The following is a 21,708-nucleotide window of genomic DNA, read 5'->3' as shown; positions in this document are numbered from 1 at the left end:
TGCATAAACTGAGCAAGTAAACGCTTTAATGACAGAAATGAGATGATAATTTATCCTTTGAACGGGTGTTGTGTGGAATGTGGAGACCTGAGTTCTCTTCCTGAAGGATAAAAGATTTCAGTTGTGCTTTATGTGGAGAATCAGCACAACAGAGCTGTGTGGAAAATCCTGGTTTTCTTTAATAAATCAGTACCTTGAAAATTGTTCAGAAGGCACTTTGACGTAGCCATTAAACTGCTAAAATCACTTTGTACTTGATGCTAATTAAATATTGGAGGACTAGTTTGGGTGATAACTTATTAAATGTCATTAATAAGCATGGTAACATGGACACTTTTATAGATAAGAAGAAATCTGAAGCTTGTTTACTGTAGTCCTAAATTCTGCCGTGATGCTGTACTTTTTGTACATGTCCAAAAATACTTCTTTTTTTTGGGTGTCCAAACTTCAACTTTTATGGCAAGTCGACTTCAAATATGTGCGCAAATGTGTAAAATAAGGGGTGTGGACTGACATATAGGGGGAGAAAAAAGAAAAACAAAGTGTAAGTGCTCTAGCTTTTTTAGATAGACATTCATAAGCCTCTTCTTTTGCAGTGATTAATCTCTTGTGCTTTTGTGTTTCTTTTTTCTTTCTCTGTTTGTTTTTTACCCAGGGATGTTGCTGGTCACTACTGACACGTTAGGCCATGATTTCCATGTTTTTCAAATACTGACACATCCTTGGTCATCATCACAAAGTGCCGTCCATCATTTGTATACACTTCACAGGGGAGAGACTGAAGCCAAAGTAAGTTGAACTGTTTGCTGAAGAATAATCCCCAGACACCTTATACATTCTGTGTATGTTGGCACTTCAATGTTTGTTGCAGCGCACAAAGAGCCTTTCTCATGTTATAGCCACGGAAAGGATGAGAGCCCAGCGTTTAACCTGGACAATACTAAATTCTTGCCCTTTATGAAGAGGTGCTGTCGGATTTGTGCAGATACGACGCTGCCCCCAAAGAGCCCCCATTATCTGCTGTGTTTGTACTGAACCTTTTCTTGTGTAACACGTTAAACGTTTGTCTGGTGCCCATGGAGGAACTGTCAGCTTTTGCTTGACTTTGGTGGTAAAAGCCAAAGATGGACAATTAAAAGAGTTGGAGGGAAGAGTTAATCAAATGACTGTGATTAACTTTTATCTAGAATGTAGAAAAGTGGGAGGACCTGTTGGAGACTGTGGTGATACAGACTTCTCAGTTTAAAAATCTCTTGAAGATGGAAGAGTAGATTGGGCTAGATTAGCATAGGGTGGAAGTCTGAAATTGCATTTTGACAAATGCTCAGTGAACTGACTCGCTGGTGGAGCAGAAAAAGTGAGTGATGGGTTTTACCAGCGCGAGAAGCAGCGCAGGGAAGGGTGCTCGGGGCCATCGCGACAGCCTCACCTTGGCAGCACCGGGTGGCTGGTGACGAACCGGCTTTAAATACAGAAATAAAAGTGTCACCACAGGGTAAGAAATGAGTGTTGCACTTGCTGATGCAATTACACACCGAGAGCACGGACTCGTGACAGTGTGGCAGATGTGAAGTGGTGTGACAGGGAGAAGCCCTGGGCGCTGTGATTATGACCCTGACACTGGATTATTGTGGTACCGTGATTATAGTTCCTTCAAACCATCTTTTTTTCATACGCAGCTTCCCTTAAATTTTTTGCCTTACCCTTGTAACAAGCAGAATCTGAAAGCTTTATTTAATGTGGTAGTGGTTGATAATGTTTCAATCTGTGCGAATTTAATTGCTGGTAGTTTAAATACTCTAAAGCTTTGCTGTTACCATTCTGGGAAAATGTAATTCCTGTTCTAGGCAATGGTTTGTTATAGGAAGGAAAAACCAATCCGGAAAGTGAGACGAAATTAGGAAAAACTGTCCATATTGGATAATACATATAGTACTTACAAGTAAGTTTTGTAAATAATATAAAGGGCATTGAGATCTGCGTGTGTACATGTAGTCTATAAGAGCATGTACTAGCATGTGTTTAATGTTTGAGTTATTTTTGTTCTACTTTCACACAAAAAATGGGAAATATCCTACAATCAATATCAAAAAGCAAAGCACAGGACTCCGGGCACTAGGAACAAAGATGTTCTTCTGGTGTTTTTACAGCTTATAAGTTTGTTTTTAAGGCCTACATTGGAAACCGAACATAACGTGTCTTAGAGAAGAAACCTTTATTGATACAGGTTTTTTGGGATGTAGTATTAGCATCTCTGTGAAAGCATTGACTTAAAATTCTCAGGATCAACATAGTAAAGTTTTTTCCCAGTTGGCCACACAGTTTTCCTGTGGGGTGTGAACAGTGCAGCTTTTGGAATGGTGTAAAATGGAGAAAATTCTACCCAGTCTGGGCCAAATTGGTGGATTTCACAACTCCCTTGGTAATTAAACTCTCCAGCAACAATATTGCTTTGGTGCCTGTGATTCTCAATACACATCTATCATTTGAAATATTTACATGATATGATGGATGACTTGACTTTTTCTCTTAGAATAACAGTATTTGTAGTTGTTTGGTGGGTCCTAATCTTTGGTTCCTTAAATTTAATGTGTGAGTAGCATTGGACAAGAATGTTTGATTTAGAGTTCTCAGTGTAGATATTCTGAGACACACACTAGAAGCCTCTATACATCCTTCCTTGGTTAGAATGGTATTTATACATTTGCAACCAGACTTTTTCCCCTGGTTTAAAGCTAACTGCGAATCAAGGCCAATGGTCTGAAAGGTCACCTTCTGGACTGGAGCTATAAAAAGTTCTAGTTAGTGTTGATGGACATGAGTGATTATCAGTGTCAAAATTTGTTTAGCTTGTACCCATTATAAATTGCTTAAACATCATCATTATGCCCTCGTTGTATGTGGTATTTTAATGTCCCTACTGAAATAATCTGCTTTCGTACGTGAGATTCTGACCGATCGAGCTTCACCACACGTTTCCCAAAATATCCTTCTCTCACAGGCTGATGCGTGATTTTTCTTCTCGTGCTTTGTGATCCGTTAGTGCGTTTGTTGCAAACAATTATTGCTGGTATTGTCAGACCATTTAGTTCACGGACTGAGGGTACGTAGGTAATAGTACATGGCCTGGCAGCTTCGCTCTGGGAGAAGGATATGGGAACCAAATGTGTTGGTGTTCCGAATATTGGGAGGTGTATCTGGTGTTACAGCAACGTTTGAGTTGTAATTTCGCCCCTTTTAGCCCTGAGATCCCCTTGTGCAGCGCTACAGAGCTCCCCCTTTTCCTGTGTGTTTGCTGGTGGGAGGGCAGAGCAGGAGCTTGGGATTTCTCATCTAAGAGAAGGTGACACAAAGTCCCCTCTGTCATTCCTGTACAGAAGCATCTTAAGTGGATTAAGTTCCACGCTTAATGTATATTAAAGAAAAAATAGCAAGTGTTGTGATTTAATAATGGTGTTTTCTGATCGATTTATTGCAATCAAGCCATGTCTCTGCACGCACGTGTCTTCCTACTGAGTCAGATATATTAGTTATAGAGTTACTTTGACTTAATAAAACTAAAGAATGCTTCACCATGCATTTATTTTTCTCAATTCCAGACAAATTCTGGTGTGGGGTTGAGAAATTTCAGTCTGAAAGACCGTTTCTACCTTTTCCTGACCCTTTCTGAAATACAGAGACTGGTTGGAAAGAGATCTGTAGGGGGTTTGTCTCCTGTGGACATCAGGTCTTGTCCTTGGCCAGCACAGGTTTGTGGGTCACTACCCCCGGGGCAAAGGCACCTCCTGGCCGCTGCCAGGGGTTTTTTGGGTTCTTCTGTCCTGCCGATCCCCTCGGTGCTGCTGCTGCGATGCTGAGGGAATTGAAGGTCCCTTGCTCGGTGAGGCGGGTTCTGGAGCCTCCATTCCCCTCGGTACAGACTGGAGGGTCCATAGCAGTGTTCTCCTGGCTGCTCACAGCTCCTCTTCCTAACGGGGTTTTCCTTTTCTCTGTGCTTTGAACAGTGAAACAGGGTGTTACTGAGCTTTAAAGTGGTGTTATTGCAAATCTATGTTGTATTTCCTGACTTTGAGCAGCACAGATAGGAAGGAGCCTTACCTGCTGAATAAAACATGGAGTCGGGGCTGTGAAGATCACTCAGTTCCTAACAAAGCCGCCGACTTTTTTGTGTGACTCCTATGAAGATGGTTTAAGATGGAAAATGGACCTTTGTCTCGTGGGGGAATTGTGAGGACAACGGCCAGGGGAGGATGTGAAGTGCTCAGATATTTGTTGATTGGAGTGATGTGAGTCCCAAGGTCACAACATTCAAAGTTACTCTTCTGCAAACACAGGCTGAAGTCACTGGTTCTGTTACACTGGATTAATATCTTTTCGTATTTAAGTGCCACTTATGCTTTAGAATTTTTTTTTTGTTACTTAAGAAAACAAACCCCAGTGTGTTTGGCGCCCTGTGTTCCACTGAGGAGCTTCATTGCAAGCGCTGGTTGTATTTAACCAGAGAGAACCAAAGCTCTCGGGGAATCCACGCTTGCACAACAGCTGAAAAGGGGAAGAATGTGCAAGCTTGCTGATAGTGCACTCTATTCCCTCATCCAAATCATTGATGAATATATTGAATAATACCGGCCCCAGCACTGACCCCTGAGGCACTGCACTGGATCCAGGCCTCAACTGGACTCTACCCCATTGACCACGACTCTCTGGCTTCTTCCCTTCAGCCAGTTCGCAGTCACCTCACTGCCCGCTCATCCAGACCGCACTCCCTCAGTTCAGCTGATGGTCCTTGCTCTTTGATCTGAAATTGTAAACAGAAAGAAAAAAAATCCCCAAAAACAGTATTATCTCAACCTAGAACAAATAAACGTAACGATAGCATCGGCGGGCGGGTGCCAGGGCCCCTCTGATCTCTGGTGCTGTCAGACTTTTGTTATTGTGACTCTCTCAGTGCGGGTGGAACTGACTGCGGGCAGCGCAGGTAACCAGGGGAGGATGGAACATCCCAGCACGGAACATGTGCCATTTTACACTTTTCTAGGGAACGCACCAATATTTTTGATGTGATTTCACAGACTGTTCAAGGTTGTACCAGTACCATGGCCAGGTAGAAACACTGGAATATTTTACAAACATTTGGCGTAACCCTCCGTGGTTAACAGACGTTTCTTGCTATCTTTTGATGTAGTTATTAATGTGTAGTTGCAATTATTGAAGTTGCCTCTGGAAGAGAGACTTCCTAATTTCTGGGAAAGAACCCGGGACAGTCTTGAAATAATAGAGATTGATTGAGGGCAGCTGATGAGTCTTTGATGAAAGCAGATGAGAAGAAAGTGCTGCCATTAGAAGCAGCTTCACTGTCCAGAGGAGACGGAACTCGGAGCAAAGTGGCCTTTGCAATTCCAGTAATTAATAGAGAGCAGCTCCTCCGCCTGGAGGGCCCCGAACGTCTCACTGTGCCCAGATTCTGCCATTGGTTTTATCCAGAACTGAAATCAGTTTTGACGACTCAGGGAGGCAGAGTCAGGCCTGCGTGGGGCTGAAAAATCATATTGTGTAGTCCATGATCTTATTATTTTTTCATTTGTGTTTGTCGCTACATCATTTCCTTGATTTTCTCAACCAAAAAAATTCAAGCACAGACCAGTTTTCTAATTTATGTTGACCCTTGCTCACCAGTCCCGCTGCGTTTTCTCATTGTTTAATGACAGTTTTTTCATTGCTGCTGTCTCCCTGCACAGCATAATGAAATACTTCAGTTGTGTCCTTCGAATCACGGTCTGTTTTCTCCGTGACGTTGCACAGTGTCCGTGGAACTGGTTGAAGCTGTGGTTCCAGTCGCGTTAGCCGTGCTTTATTGGTTCACTTCGCTGTTGAAGTTTAATTTAATGCAGTGAAATGCACAAGAACCCTCCCACTCTCCCCTTTGCATCAACCGCTTGGAAAATAAGCTTCCTATGCTCTGCCCTTATGTCTGGTTTGTTCTCTTCCAGTTACAGCCTGAACTTTAAAATTCTATTTATTTTATGAATATATTCTAATTAACAATGTTTAATTTTCGAGAAGCTGTGGGAATAAGGAAAGACTGATAGTAAAATCTTACATAGATTTCCGCTATATAAGTTAATGTATGTCAGCTTTGAAGCCTTTGGTTCGGTTGTCACATTATACTGAGAAGCGCCAGTATTAGACAGTAATGGAAGAGGAGCAGCACATCTGGGCAGCCAGGACCCCTTTTGATTTTGCCAAATATTGATCAGGATCCATGGAAGCTGAACAGTCTGGTTTTTGGATATTTTTATGGATATTTTGGATATTTTTAATGGATATTTTTATGGATAAAATTCTGCAGAGCTGTACGCCAGGACTCACGGAGAAACTTGCCCTTATCCTTCTCATGTCTGTGGTTGCCTCAAGTGCGTTCCTTTGGGCCAGAAAACGCTTTGGTGTTCCGAATGAGGACCTTGAGGTATCCCAGAATTTCACAGGGACTTTTGGATATGCGAGAAATGTAGTGTGAAGCTGAAGGAACCAAACAGCTCCCAAGCTAGGGGGAGGAAATGGTAGTAAAGCCAGGAGAAAGCGCCGATGTTCCCACAAAAGTACTCAGTGTCGCAATTTAAAATATCTTAAGGATTCCCAAGTTAAACAAAATTTCAGGTGTATGATTCCGTTTGCTGGCCCAGGCAGAAGAGGACAGATAAAATTTTGAAGTGCAGCGTTGAGTTTTAAATCCGACGTTGACCTTGAGCTGTAGAATAAACTTTGCATCATGGGAGATCTGGCGTACTCTGTACTTTATTAACATATATCTGTAAACACTATGGGGCCTGGATTGATCTTTGGTATCTAAACATTACATCATAATTAACAACAAATCCAGAAATATCTTATAAATACATGAAATAATAGTACATTACCCTAAAGGACAGCAATAAATTGCAACGCTTAGCATAAACTCGAAAACCACTAATGGGCCATTGTGCAGCTTGTTTATGCTCTGAGCAGCGGAGAACTCTGCGGAATGTGCAGTAACGGGTGGTGGAGAATAGAGGGTTTGATGTGAGAATTCTTGTATTTTTTCATGAAGGCACAGCTGATTTTTTAAGTCATTTCTGAGGTGGCTGTGATGAGGATTCTCTTTCCAGCTTGGCCCACCGCCTTCTGCCAGACCTGCTGGAAAGTTACAGAATCACAAAATGGACTGGGTTGGAAAAGATCTCAGAGATCATTGAGTCCAACCCTTGGTCCAACTCCAGTCCATTGACCAGATCATGGCACTAAGCGCCATGTCCAATCTCAGTTTACAAACCTCCAGGACGGTGAGTCCAGCACCTCCCTGGGCAGCCATTCCAATGCTGACCACTCTCTCTGCACAGAATTGCTTTCTAATCTCCAGCCTCAATTTCCCCTGGCAGAGTTGAAGCCCATGCCCCCTTGTCCTATTGCTGAGTGCCTGGGAGAAGAGCCCAATCCCCCCTGGCTAGAACTGCCCTTCAGGTCGTTCCAGAGAGTGCTGAGCTCAGCTCTAAGCTTCCTCTTCTCCAGACTAAACAAGCCCAGCTCCCTCAGCCTCTCCCCATAGGTCTTGTGTCCAAGTCCCTTCCCCAGTCTTGTTGCTCTTCTCTGGACCCGCTCCAGCACTTCAATCTCTTTCCTGACCTGAGGGGCCCAGAACTGAACACAACACTCCAGGTGTGGCCTCACCTACAGACCCTTTTGCATTGCACAGATGGATTTGTGCTGTTTGACACAAATGTATTTAATTCCTGCCCTTGTATGAGATTGGAAATATTCTCTGAACTACCTCCTTGACCAACAAGGCTGTTTTGGGGCGGGCAGGAGATAGGGAGAATTACTGCATGTGTAACGGGAGCTTCCAAAATACTTTTGTCTCTGCTCAGTAGGGTTGCAGAGCTGTGTCCTACACATCTTCATGCATTTCACACTCATCTGTCAACACTTTTCTTACTATTACTGAGTCCTAAAAACCTGTTTGTTCTCCTCCTCTGTGCTTTCAGCCGTGTTTTAAGTAGTCGTGACCACGATACCCACTCTCCAACTGTTTGCGATCCGTATTTTAAAGAGAGCGATTCGGATCACGTTGTTCCCAGCTTTCTTCCTGGAGACCAGGAGTACTTTCTTTCTCTGTGTAACGTTTACATTGAGAAAAAAACATCCTGTAATGATTGTTTCCCAGTTTCTTGGCTTGTGTTGTCGTATGCCAGGGCTGTTGGATGTGGTTTTAAAACAACAAAATCCCAAGGATGCGCGCTGAAAATGGGGTGTTGGTATAGAAACATATACATTCCTGTTATGCAGTGCATTGAGATACTCCCCCCCCATCATTGAAATATCCTCTAAAAATGCTCTACCAGATAACATAAGAGAGGGAACGAGGTAAATATGAGTGAAAACAGTGATTTTAGGAGTTTGGCCGCTAAATGAGTTGAAGCGCGGGAGGGAAGAGACTGAAGAGGCCCCGGGTCTGTTCTCCAAATACGGCTGAAAGGTGTCGGTTCGCAGGGAGATTTGTCAAGTCCCTTGCAGATATTTGTGGTTTCGAGGGGAAAACGCTGCTGTGAGGAGCACGAAACCGTCGGGCGAGACAGAAATAGGTTGTGGTGGAGGCGGAACGGCGGAGGGAAGGCAGAGAAACGCGATTCCTCGGGGCCGGGACAGGGAGATGGTCCCAGACATCAGGAGGGGAATTTAAACCCGGGTCTGAAATGAGCACCAAATATTAGGCAAACAGTGATGTGTACGGAGGGGTCCTATGGACAAGCGTGGATGGTCTTTGTGTTATTAGACATTAGAAATCAGGGCCTTTAGGATTGGGATTATATTCCGACAGCCTTAATGATTTGATTCTAGAAGTGATCTTTCTGATGTAACAGAGAATGGCGATTTGTGTGCGGTTTGATTTTGGCCAAAATTGACGCTTTAAACAGCGAGTATTGAAATACTCCTGGTGCCAGAGTTTTCTCTGTCTCCTCGTCTTTGGGGTTTCTTTTTTTGGCTCCTGTTAATCCCTGTGGGGTCTCTAATCCTTTCTGAGCAATCTACTAAGGTGAAACACTTGGTAGGCAAACCAAGAGCTTTAAACACCGGGACTTCACGTCAGTAATACCAGAATCGCTCCAAAGTGCTAGACCTGTCAGATTTGGGGGAGATCGTTTAGCGATATCGTTAGCAGAGATCATTTGGATGTGTCACCGTCATTGAAAAGCGCAGGTGTGTAGCGCTGGGTTTTAGTTCACCTGTGTAATGTTGATGGAGCGTTTTGCATCCTGACGGGTCCGTCAGCCAAATATCTTGTCACAAGACTTAAATCCCTTTTTTAATCTCGAAGGCTTCAGGGTTCCATTGGAAACTTGCACTTTGAATAGCTGCTGCTTTTGTCTGGAATAGCTGGAGTGCATTTCTGGAATATTTGTCAAGATTTTATCAGTGTTTACTCCAATTTGAGTACCCAGTGTATTGTAAAACTGGCTTCGGTGAAATCTTAAAGAATTTTATTTAGTGTATGCTGTTTAATAATATAGTGAAAACTAATCCCTCATCTCTATGTTTGTTTGCTGTGTTAAATCCCACTTGCTTACGTGGTTCTTTTTAGGCAGCTTTTACCTTTAAAAACATTTTTGGAAGAGTTGTTTTAGGGTTTTTCTTCTCTGATAAATCATTTTAACGCAGACTCCGTGTTTTCTCAACTTGTCTGCCAGTACGGGGCTGGGAACAAAATTTAATCTCTCCTTTAAAGCATTCCTTGAGAAACAAGAATTTGCTTTCCATCAAAGTGTTGTGTAAAGCACACTTAAAAGAGAATTAAATCCTTCTGGACTTTGTATCTGAGATCTATGCAAGGAGCAGCTATAGCAGAAAATATTTAACTGGATTTGGACATTTGCTTCGAGACTGAGCATTTAAAGCTAAAGTCAGACCTGTGTTTCTCAGCTGGTGGATGAGAACTCATATGCCTAAGAAGAAATCCAACTGGGGTCTTCCCTGGGGCTTTAGTAGCTGGTTAATAAAGATGGTTATGTGTCAAATTGAGTGGGTTTATAGAGAAAGGGCCAGAGTTGTTCAGTTTCCTCTTGACAAAATTATAAAGCCAAGAAAGAGCAGAGATCCCATATTACCTGGATGGATGGAAGTGGCCCCGAGGGATAAGCTGATAGTAGCGGGATGAGAGACCATCACAGAGAGCTCTCGAAAATACTGACCATTGATTTTTGGTTTCTTATGTGATATATAGGACATGGTATTTCTGTTGCCTTAAAATACAGTTTTGAGTGCCAGTGTTTGTCAAAATCAGGCACAGCGGTGGGATCTCTCCTGTTCTCATCCCTCCCTTTCCCCCTCTTTGGGCAATCTCTGGAAATTAAAGTAAACAACCAAATAACAAAACATGTAATTGAAATGATTTCCCAACTCTTCTTAGAACTAAACTCTGTTTGAAAATGACACCGAGCTGTTGTGGCTTTCCGTGGTACTTTGCAGCGTGCTCTGTTTTCAGAAATTTAGGCCTGTTAAGAACAAAAATCTCAGAAAAGTGCGCAAAATTATATTGTGTCTTATATTATGTACTGGATATTAAGTTAATTGGTATATGCACGATAATTCAAGTTACTGCCTGAACTCGGGGGGTGTATTCCCATTCCAGGTAAGCCTGGCGTTAGTTCGAAACGTGATAGAGCGTTTTCCTTTGCGAGGTGCGTGCGCCGCTGACCGCGCTCCCTTCCGCAGGTGCAGGACATCTCGTTCAGCCACGACTGCCGCTGGGTGGTGGTGAGCACGCTGCGCGGCACGTCCCACGTCTTCCCCATCAACCCGTACGGCGGGCAGCCCTGCGTGCGCACGCACATGTCCCCCCGCGTGGTCAACCGCATGAGCCGCTTCCAGAAGAGCGCGGGGCTGGAGGAGATCGAGCAAGAGCTGACGTCCAAGCAAGGAGGACGCTGCAGCCCCGTCCCGGGCCTGTCCAGCAGCCCGTCCGGCTCACCGCTGCATGGTAAATACCTTTTTCTTCTCATTTTCCACATTGTCAATAAACCTTTTCCCTGGAGTTGGGAATGCCTATGTCCTCTAAGATGTTTCCGTGCCTGCTGTGTAGCTGCTTGACTCAAAATTTGTTTCCTGAATCCCTTTGGAGATGCTGACCAAAAGATCTTCGTAGTCTCTTTTGCCTTTTCAGTACATTTGAAGTTTTGAATAGATCTGATCCTTTTTTTCCCCCTGAAGGAAAAACAACAGTTCCATTTGCTCTAGGATCTCGGGTTTGCTGCTTTACTTTACTTTTAACTCACTCTGTGACCCTCGGTGATTTTTATTCAGCTCATTTTGTCGATCAGCTTTCTGCCACGTAGCAAGAATAATAAACTCTGTGTTCCCAGTGTGTGGAATTAGTTGAAGTTTGTAGTTTTCTCCAAGAAGAGTAAGTGTGACTTTCCTTAATCATCCCTTTAACTGCAGCTGATTATAATGGAAATAAACCCAGAGATCATGTCCCGACCAGCACCATTGCCCTGGGACAAGCTGTTGAGTAAGTGACAGATTGAGAGCAGATTGGGGTGAGCTGGTTTTATTTCTGGAGGATTTTTTGTGTGGAGTTGTGTTATCATCATTTTCCTTTTTTGTCCTTTGCAATCTAGAAAAGTTTTGATGAGCCCTAAGTTAGAAAAACTGCTGTTAATCCTTCTGCCAATATTTCCTTCACGGTACAATAGCATTACTACAACCTTAGGCCAAAAGTCCGGACTTCTGTGAGCAAAGCGCTTGCTTTTTATCTTCCCTTTTGATTAGCAATTGTAACCTGTCGATGTTAACTTGTGATTAGCTTTTGTTCTTTGTAAATATTTTCAGAGTTCAGGCTTTGTAATATTTTTCTCACTTGTTTTTTAACTCCTGGTTTCAAAACGAAACTGTTTGCTGTGTATATAGTAGCAAGGCCATCTATTTACATTCTGTTGGGAGGACCCTCCAACTGTTTACCCACACAAAGCAAGGCTGTGCTGGCGCTGGGGATGAGTTCATTTCCAAATGAATCATGGTTTGGCTCTGTTCTTTTTAGCAGGATGAAGTAAACTGTTAAATAGAGGATGATAAAGAGAGATTTCCTTTGCACCTTTTATAGCTGTCACAGATTTTTGTTTGGGTTTTTCTGCCTGTTAATGCAGCGAGGTTGTATTTTTGTCATTCCGTTGCATTGCCAGAGCACATTGTCAGTAACATCTGAGGGAGGTTGGGAGCCTTTTATGGGGTTTTACTATTATAGGACTTTTCCGATACAATTTGCTTGTGGGGCTGAACAGCAGGATAGAATATGGCCTTATGTGACCTTTTTATTTGTATAAAATGGGGTTTATGGCACCTACCTGTCTCACAGGTGCACTGTGTGGATCAATGGATGAGGAGTTAAAAGAGAACTATGGCCGTGATGATGTGAATGTACCCCCGTTGTCTTTTGGACACCGATATGTGAACAGCAAGGAGCGTTAAGCCATAGAAATTGTAATGCTTTGCTTGGCAGATCGAGAACTCTGTATTTCTAATTTTTAGTCTGCAAATTAAAATTTACAGTATGTTATTATCATTACTTCTTACCCCACCAATAAGTTAAGGTGTCTCCAGCTCTACTCGGAGGTTTTTCCTGTTGTTGACCGCAGGAATTTCCAGTATCAGAACACACGATAACATAGTAAGTTAAGCATACATTGGACCTATAGCTACACACCCACGCCTACTGAAACTATTCAAAAATATGATATTCTCTGAATTTGTCCTGTCGTTTTGTTGGGGGTTGAAGTATTTATGTGGATGGTGTAGTTTTGCCAATAGACCATTCATAATACACAGTGGTTGTTTCATATTTAATACCTGTGCTGAAATGGAATACATAAATTTAGAATGATGAAAAAATGTGGTGTTCTCTATATATTGCGTTCCGGCTTGTATTTAGCTCTTTCTAAATATTTTAGTATAGCACATTTTTCACTGCAAAATCTTTTTGAATCTTAAAAATCAGAAAGGTTTCCTCTCACTTTTCCTTCATTGGTTACAATTGCAACATGATAAAAATCTAAGCATCGAACTGGAAGTTCAGCAAACATGCAATCTCAGATGCTTTAAATATTTTCACGTTACTTTTCACTATTTCTCAGAGTGAAACTCCTTTTATTAGAAGAATTCTTATGGGAAAGCAGAGTTGAAAGGCCTGACATCACCAGCCCTTCCTGAAAAACAGATTGGTTTCCTTTAAGTAACACTCACTTAAGAAACCACCTATTTAGAGACAGGCGGACAAAAATAGTTTCCAAGAAAATTAACTGTATAATAACTTCAGGCAGTTCCTTTGCAGGGTAGAGCTCGGGAGCTGTAAACACCGCTTGAAAACAGTTGTTTGAAAAGCCTCTGTTAAGCTTTCATTTCTCTCTTTGTAAACTGTAGCTTCGATCGCCAGAAAATAGTTTTTTAGGAATGTATAGAAACCATAAAGACGCGGAATAGGCCCGACTTTTTTAATGTGATATTAATGTTGCGATTTTTTTTACTCTTCCACAGCGTGACAATTGGGTAGTTTTATTTAAACCGACTTTTAAATAATTTATTTTCCAGCGTCACCCAGAACTCTTAAATTTGGCTAAAAATCCCTTGTGGGGGGGTTTTCCCGCCTCAGTGCTGAGGGCGGGCCTGCAGGGGGCGCCCTCCTCCCGGCGATGCCGCGCGGCCCGCCCGCTTCCAGCGCCGTTCCGAGCGGTGGTTATTACTCTTATTATTATTATTATTATTCACCTCTTCTGTCACAGCAGTGCACCTGAGTATTTTATAGTGCATGTAACCTCATTACCAAACAGCCCTAATAAGAACAGACCACCTTTTTTGTTAATGAAGAATTACATTGCAGTCACCGAGCTGCTCGTATAAATCCTCCGCCGGGCTGCCTGAAGTGTGTAGCGATTCTCTTGATTCCACACAAACACATCTAGAGTTTCTCTTTACACTAAGAAGCCAATTGGAAGGAAAAGAAATTGATTTACCTGGCGGGTGTTTTCTGCTAATGATTTTTGGAGCTCATTGTTTCCTCTGGGAAGGTCGCAGGGTGTGCGAAGCCTCTTGGCCCTGCACCCAGAGCCCCCAGCCCGGGGTTACAGCCCCGGGGCGTGGGGAGAAGGTACGAGCACCACTTTGGGTCCCAGCCAGGAGCTCACTGCTTGTCAATGAGCTGTGTTTTTAGCTGCCTTTTTTGGTTTCTTTAATGGTTGGAGAATCAGTGGAGCGAAAGAAGTGGGTGGTGTATTTTGGATAGTTTCTGAAGTGGAAGGAAAAGCTCCATTCCCTTCAGGTAAGTAGGGAAGCAGGCGGATAAATTCTGTCACAAGGGAAGCTCGTGTCTCTACATAAAGTGTTTTAGAAGTGGGTTTTGTAAGCAGTGTCGATCTGAGACTGTGGCAAATGTACGTTTGCCTTTACATTTGGGAAAAGGTTGCGAGTATTCCAGATAAATTGAAAACTGAAGGCGACTGACATAGGAGGGAACGGCAGTTTTTGAGATGGGAAGTGTAAAAATAAATGGCTGAGCGATTTAGCACAACAAACGCTGTGGTCGGAGCAAGCGGGGCGGCAGGGAGCGCCGTGTCCGACGGGTCGGGAGGAGAGGGGGCGGTGGAAGGCAAGGGGAGCTGCGTTGGCACAGATGTGGGCGTCCCACTGGCGTTTTCCTGTCAGGGTGGATGATTTCAGTCTTGGAAACATCAAACCGAAACCAAATTTCTATAGGGTTGGGGGTTGATGTGGAAGCTGCATGTCGCAGGAGAAGCGTTGACTGGATTTTTAAGTGTTTTCTCTGAAAATGACTTAATAAAATGACATTTTGGGATTCTATCGTTATTTCAATTTTTCCCTCGTTTTACTTCCTCTTAATTTCCAGTAAAATCTCACCAGTTAACCAGATATATAAAGAACAGGCTGGTGTATTTCCTGCTCATACATCGTGAGTAATAAAGGCATCCCTACAGACTTCACATCGCTTTTGAATAGGGTTTTGCTTTTCTTGCCAGTTGGAAATTGCTAAATAGCGATATTAGTGATGCACAAGAAGGAACGTGCTCAGCTGTGTTATGGCTTCTCAGGATGCTTTATGTGTCTGCCCAGGACAACGTACACTTGTGTAGAGCTGAACAGTGGTTTGAGGAGAAATGAGTCGCCAAGATGGAGCTTTGAAATGAGGGGCCAGCTGAGAAGAGCTGCTCTCTGAGGGAAGGAGGAGTTTTGTGGGTGATGTTGGTGTCCAAAGCACAGAAGGGGAAAGGCTGGGACGGGGCCAGGAAGAGAATCCAAGGGGTTTGGCACAGGGGGGACAGCACGCTCCAGAAATTTGTTGGTGGGTCAAGGAATGTAAGTGGCTCAAGGGAGCTGCCATCAGCGAAATGACGAAAAGTAGCTTCGCTCACCTGATACGAGCCCGTGCCAGGTTGGATCAGAAGGCGAGAAAGTAGAAGCTGGAGTTTTTCAACAGACCGTATCAGCGGAAGGAGGAGGTTCAAGTGTGGAGGGTGTTGTATGACAAGCAAGAGGGAAGGTAGAAGCATGTGAAGGTTTGTGGTCGTAACCAGCCAGGGGAAGGAACAATCGCTTTATCTGCTGGACCTACTGAGCTCGGGCCCAAACACCTGGTGCTGCCCCGGCATGGGGTGCCCTGGGGGAGCCCCCGTGTATGGGATCCGTGATTGATTGCGCAGTAAATGCTGCAGCTCCTGTTGTCTTGGAGTTTATTATTCTTAAGTAAGGCATTTAAATCAACTGTGCATTTTTGGTAGCCTGAAAAACGTAAACACTTTGTGGAAAGAAACGTAAGCATTAAGATTGGAAATAAAATATACTTGTATCTTTTAAAAGGTTTATCTTTACCCTTAAATACGCTGATTGAGCTTATTCTTTTTTTGCTTAGTCTTTGTGGGCCGTTAAAATCTGTTGCTTTTTCCCATCTCAAGGAAATGCATCTTTGACACTTCTCATGACCTGAGTCACGATGCTGTCACAGAGCCAGAAAACATCCTGAGCGGTCATGGGGAAAAGAGCCGAGCAGCCGAGGGTGCGGCGGGCGGGAGCGCAGAGCTCGCTGCGCTCCGCTCCCGTTCCTGTTCTGGGGGTGTCTGAGACAAGCCATTTATTATCATTATCCATGGATATTATTATCAACTTCTCATATGTAGTGGTTCTCAAGGCGCTTTTATTTTTTTTGCGTAACTTGTGGTAAATACTCTGTGTTCAACCTGGGTTGAATGCAGATGCTAAAATATTTGAGCAAATTGTTGCAGCTAGAGGAAGCGGAAAAAAGGCGTAGGTAAAAAAAAAGCCCTGAATGTATTAAGATGTAGTTTATCGTCCATGCGAATTCTAATACACTGAGCCCTTTGGTGAAGGAGCTGCTATTAAACTGTCCCTTTCTCCTCACCCAACACAGCTGCACAGAGAGATGTCCTTCCGAAATTCTCAGAGCAGTCATTGTGCAGTTTCTAACCCAAGCTGACCAGTTATTCTGACTTTGTTGTCCTAATTAAAAAAAATACAGGGTACATAATGATGATTTTATTCTGTATCATTTGGAAGAGAAGTCTGAAATGCCCAGATTTTCTAAATTTCACAATGCTGCAGCGGCTCGGAGTCATCCCGCAAAGAAGGCTTTGAGCTGAAAGCTGTGTTGATATGAATTATGACTGATAGACATGACAAGGGGCAGTAATCCTACATACTGCTTTTCTCAAGCGCTTCATCACTGTTACTGTTAGTAAAATTCCCATGTGCAAGAAACTGGAGTAAGAGAATCTCTGCCCGGCACCTGGAAGCTGCTTGTACAGTAACCAGGTTAGTGGAGCGTGAAGTTGGAGCTCACGTAGCCCATTCCTGGAAGAGTTTGCAAAAGTCCAGGTCCGTGGTGGCTCCAGCCACAGCTTCTGCTCCAGGGCTGGCCTGGCATTGCACCTTCCCGCTGGTTCACAAAATACTCCATAACTACACCCGTAGTAGTTACAAGAGATTAATCATGCAGTTTCTTAACTTGTGAAGTGTTGAAGGTGCAAGGTCTGGTGCAGGTATGGTGATGTCTGGACCCTTCGCTGCCTGTGACTGCCGTTCACGGGCGGTGATCTAAGAGCAGAAAGGCCCCGTTGGGTGATTTTGCTGGTAGCCATCAGTGGAAATGAGCCGAAGTGTTGCTGCTGCCATGTTATGGCTGCGCTAAGCCTGGAGCCAACAGCTGGAAACCAACTTGTGGTGCTGTTGTGTCTTCAAGGAGAGTTTTGCCCATAAATGGATGTGAGCTTTGCACCAACAATATTTTTAGTTAAATCGATCTGGAAAGATGATGATTAGGCGAGGGTTGTGTGCGTGGTGATGCAAGGGTTGTTTTCTAAGAAAAAAGGCACTGTGTGGCTCTTTGAGGAACTTTAGCACAGCAAACTGATATATGTCCAAAATGAGGAGGGGAAGCAGCAAGGGAAGCAGCAGATATTTGTGTCAGATTTTGAAGGAGGTATCTTTTACCCTGTGGATGTCCCCGCAGCTGCTGGCAAGAGGAGCCGTGGTACCTGGGCTCTGGCAAAAGTGGCTGCTTCTCCTTTTTGATTCCCCTACTCTGTCAGTGTAGTTTCTTTTCCATGCAGGAAAAAGAATTCATACACATGGAGGGAGGCGAAATGGCCAGACGTACATCACTGGTTCTTGAAGTAAATGACGGGTTCAGATCCCAGCTCGAGGTTTGAACTGGTCTTTCCTAACCCATCTTTGGCCGGGTTGAGGTGACGGGTGGCAAAGGGGTCACGGTGGTTCCTTCTCTGTTCTACCCACCACGTGCCCTCCTGGATGCACAGAGGAAGTTCTGCTTTCTTAGGGTAATCATGAGATTTAGTGTAGCTGTATTTCAGAAGTTCAGGATCGAGTGGTTTTAAAACATTATGAAAACAACCAGCGGTGTTATTTTCTCCCATGCATTTCAATGGGATCAAGTTTGTGATGGGTTTTGGACTTGCACCAGTTTAGCTGAGAGAAAAATTTGCTAGATGATATGTGGATACATGCTGTAGCTAATACATAATTTTCTTCAATGGATCTGATTGTATTAGAAATATTTAGGGTTAAAGTGTGAAATGAGGCTAAATTGGGCAGGATACAATTCAAGGAAATTGCAACGCAACTTTAATTTAGAAGCGATCACTAACTAAAACGATTAGATTCCTGACTTTTTCTAGGAAAATGTGTGATGTTTTACAAAGAAAGATAAAACGTGTTTCACCGAACAAGACAAAGGTACAAGGAAAGCGCCGCTTTGGGCAGTAACCAGTGGTCCCGGCGCTGGGTGAGCGTCCAGCACGGGTTCTCCGCTCGGGTCACAAGGCAGCGATTCTCACCAGGGCGCCGCTGTTTCCTCTTCCGACTGCAGCCCATTACAGATTACACCGGAACATGTCTGAGAAAAGGTCAGAAACTGGGGTGAAAGTCTTGGAACTGAAGCTGGGAAGCTTTCCATTCTCATCCAGGAAACTTTGTGTATTGGGTAAAAAGCACAGCAAAAATAAACCGCCACATCCATGACACTTCTGTTTTTCCTGCCCTTTTCTGTCTGCCGGTTTGAGATGATTTTATTTCCCTTGCGTTAGACGATTAGTGACTGTTTAGTTGAGGAATCTTCAGTATTGCGCTGAACAGAAATAATGGCCAAACAGTTCATTTTTGTCTAACTCGGCCTCCCTATGATTGCATAGCCCGGAGTTACTGCCTTTTTATTTACCAAATTAAAGATGTTTACATGTAGCGTTAATGTCACCAGACTACGTGGCACACTTTGAAATGCAGTCTGTTAAATACGGTGAGATATAAATGCTGATCAAGTGGGGTTTGAATGCGAATAACATTGCGTTACTAAGCTTTTTGTATGGGAGTAATGAAAGAAAATGGAAAAAAAAAGATCAGCATAGAATCATTTTATTATGACACTGAGAGGTGTTCGATCGCACCTTAGTTCTGAATTCATCAAGGCTCTAAGTTGATGGGAAGAGGACAATTTTACTGTACTAATTCCTTTCAATTACTGAATATTTTTATCCAGTGTCACAAGCTACCAAGTCTGGCACGTTTCCCTTTCATATCCAAAAATACATTTCGAAAACTCAGAAATGTGTGATTTGATCCAATGTTTAAATCTCGCGTTCATACCCGAGGAGTATCTTATAGGTTTAGCAGTGGTTGTAAAGAAAATAATCATAAATAAAACCTGTAGCCATCGATAGCTTCACGAAGGCGGTTGGCGGCGGGTGACAGGGAGCGCGGCCAGGCCGGACCTGGGAGCCGCTCCTGATGTCTTTTCCACAGATATCCAGCTTTGTCAAAACCCAGTAAATCTTGTGAAGTTTATTTTCCTTGTAGCATCTGTGTTTTATAATGGTGCATTTAATTTGTTATTTCTTTGTCTGCAGGGATTTCTTTTGTCCGGCGCTTTCGGGCCTCCCCTTTCCCGGCGGTGGCAGCGAAGCCGTTAGTGATGGCTGGTTGGGGAATAGGCCCCTCTGCCTGACAACAAAGCCCGTTGTTGTTTGCTTTCTTCACTTTTATCCTCTATCCGTTTTCCCTTCGAGTATTTGTAGGATAACATGTTGCTTATGTTTTGGGTGGATGATACGATGGCGGTTTTGTTGCAGATTTTGAGCAAATGGGTCCTGAGATCACGCTGATGGGACTTTGTGTCTCATCGGGCAATGTTGAGCCTAAAAATTTGCAGGATGTTGTTGCTACAATTAATAAAAAACTCTTAAGTGATGGCTTAATGCTGCAGTTTTGTGAGAATCCTTAACTGCCTCGGGATTCCTCAACTTGTATGGAAATGGAGCAGCTCATCCTTGCGTAGGAAGGACCTGTGTAAATGCCTCATTTCTCTGCATGCAAATATTCTATTGAATCAACGGGAGGTTTTGCATATGGAAAACTCCCCGGTGTTGGGAGCAGAGGGCACTGAGTAATTAAATGTGGCTCGAGAGAGACTGTTACAACACAGTCCTTTGGTTCAGTAGTTCATAGTTAATCATTATATTCCTAACAAGTAAAAGAAAACAAATTACAGGCATTTGGAGCCCCCTCTGTGGCTCAGGGGGAGCACAGGAGAGCGAGAGACTTGCAGAGCGGCCTCGATTACATGCAACAGTAACTAATTAGACAATAATGCAGAAAACCATTCACACTCCATTCTGCAAGAACCAAAAATGCATTATGAAATTAATCTTAAAAAAAATTGATCGCATCTCAGTCTGAATTTAAAACTGAGCTCTTTTTTTTACCTTATTTCCCCCTTTCCTGTTTCTTTTTACTCCGAGTTGGTGCAGGAAAATTGCTGTTAGTGAAATCTGCTCTCTGAGGCTTGAATAGGCTTGTTATTCATTAAAGCCTTGCTATTTCTCTTAAAACGCATTGACCAACGTTCGGGGCAGATACTTAACACAAAACACACTTTGTAATTTCATCATTTTTGTTATTGTGCTTTTCTAAGATGCAGAGGTCTCCGGACTTGGGAGAAAAAACAAATAAAACCCCTAAGCTTACAGTTATATAGTATTAAAAGAAGAGTAAAGGAAGCATTGAGTGTCTTTAGGATGATGAGACATTCATTAAGATTTTTCCGCCTTCCTTTTCCTATTTTCAATCCATCTGAAGTACCATTAAGGCTTTTCAGGCAGCTTCCTGTGAGAAACCCTTTTCTGTGCTGTTTTTCTTCCTTGAAAAAAGGCGCCTGCTCTTCAGTCAGCTCGTATGGATTTGGCCTGGGATTTGTATAATATCTCTGTAGAATGCATCGGTTGTTTAGGAACCTAATTCCCAATATGGCTCCCTTTTGATTAAGAACAAAGCCAGCGTTTCACAGCATTATAGGAACACAGAAAAACAAGTTAATGATCTAAACCTTTTAATTCATGGTTGCTTGTCTGTTTTTAAGTACTTTTGATTCTGTTATAAACAGACTGGCCCCTTTTTTTGTTTAACTTCTTTCTTTGGTTTCTTCACGTTTCTTTCTTTGCCGTCCATGAAATTTGTAGCTAGTTTCCTTTTCTAACTGAAAAATGAAAGGATGTGACTACAGAATGATGCAGAAAGTAAGAAAGCGTATCTGGACTGGGCGCAAATCCAGCTCGGGCCTCTTTGAAACAAGCTAAATTTAGGGTTGGTGGGATTGTTTTGTTAGGTCTTCCCCTTCCTTTTTGAAGTACCTACACTTTGTTTTCTTCTTTTCGCAATGAACATAAAGTTTGTTGTTTCTTTTGATACTTTCTTGATTTTTACATGTAGCTTGGCTTTTTTTATGTATAGTTTCTTGTTATTTCCTCCAGGCCGAGTTCAGCAGATTACTCTTATTTGTGCCTTTATTGTAGAGACAACAGAAGCGACCTTTTTGGGACTTTCAGTTACCAACACTGTATGTGGTACCTTAGGAAAATTGTTCCCTTCCAGATTTTATTTTTGTTTTTAAATAGAGAATCGGAATCCAGAGCTTGGTCTTCAAATTGAACTTGGAGACTTTTAGGGGCACAGAACTGTCAGGCAAGCAGCAGCAGCTTGAATCATTTCCCTTCCATGCAAGGAGATCTTAACCACGCATATAAAATAAATATTTGCTGCTTCCATTGTCGTTTGTTTTGTACCTGAAATGAAGATGACTTTTAAAGATACGTT

The 21,708-nt window shown here is 43.0% G+C and overlaps 1 protein-coding gene across 18 annotated transcripts in view; it reads left to right on the top strand.

Moving 5' to 3' along the window:
- Positions 1–21,708, top strand: part of BCAS3 (BCAS3 microtubule associated cell migration factor) — a 285,403-nt gene that overhangs the window by 63,832 nt on the left and 199,863 nt on the right. For all 18 annotated transcript variants that reach the window (XR_011741909.1, XM_065852777.2, XM_065852781.2 and 15 more), the window contains exons 14-15: positions 656–789; positions 10,744–11,008. Coding sequence is in view for 17 of the 18 variants with exons in the window: in XM_065852777.2 (XP_065708849.1) it covers positions 656–789; positions 10,744–11,008 (399 nt within the window). In the remaining variant the exon portion in view is untranslated. The remainder of the gene's footprint in view (positions 1–655; positions 790–10,743; positions 11,009–21,708) is intronic.

Source organism: Patagioenas fasciata, chromosome 19 (genome assembly GCF_037038585.1).
Source record: "Patagioenas fasciata isolate bPatFas1 chromosome 19, bPatFas1.hap1, whole genome shotgun sequence".
Taxonomy (NCBI): domain Eukaryota; kingdom Metazoa; phylum Chordata; class Aves; order Columbiformes; family Columbidae; genus Patagioenas; species Patagioenas fasciata.
The sequence above is the reverse complement of the archived record's forward strand: the minus strand, read 5'-3'. Positions and strand labels throughout refer to the sequence as shown.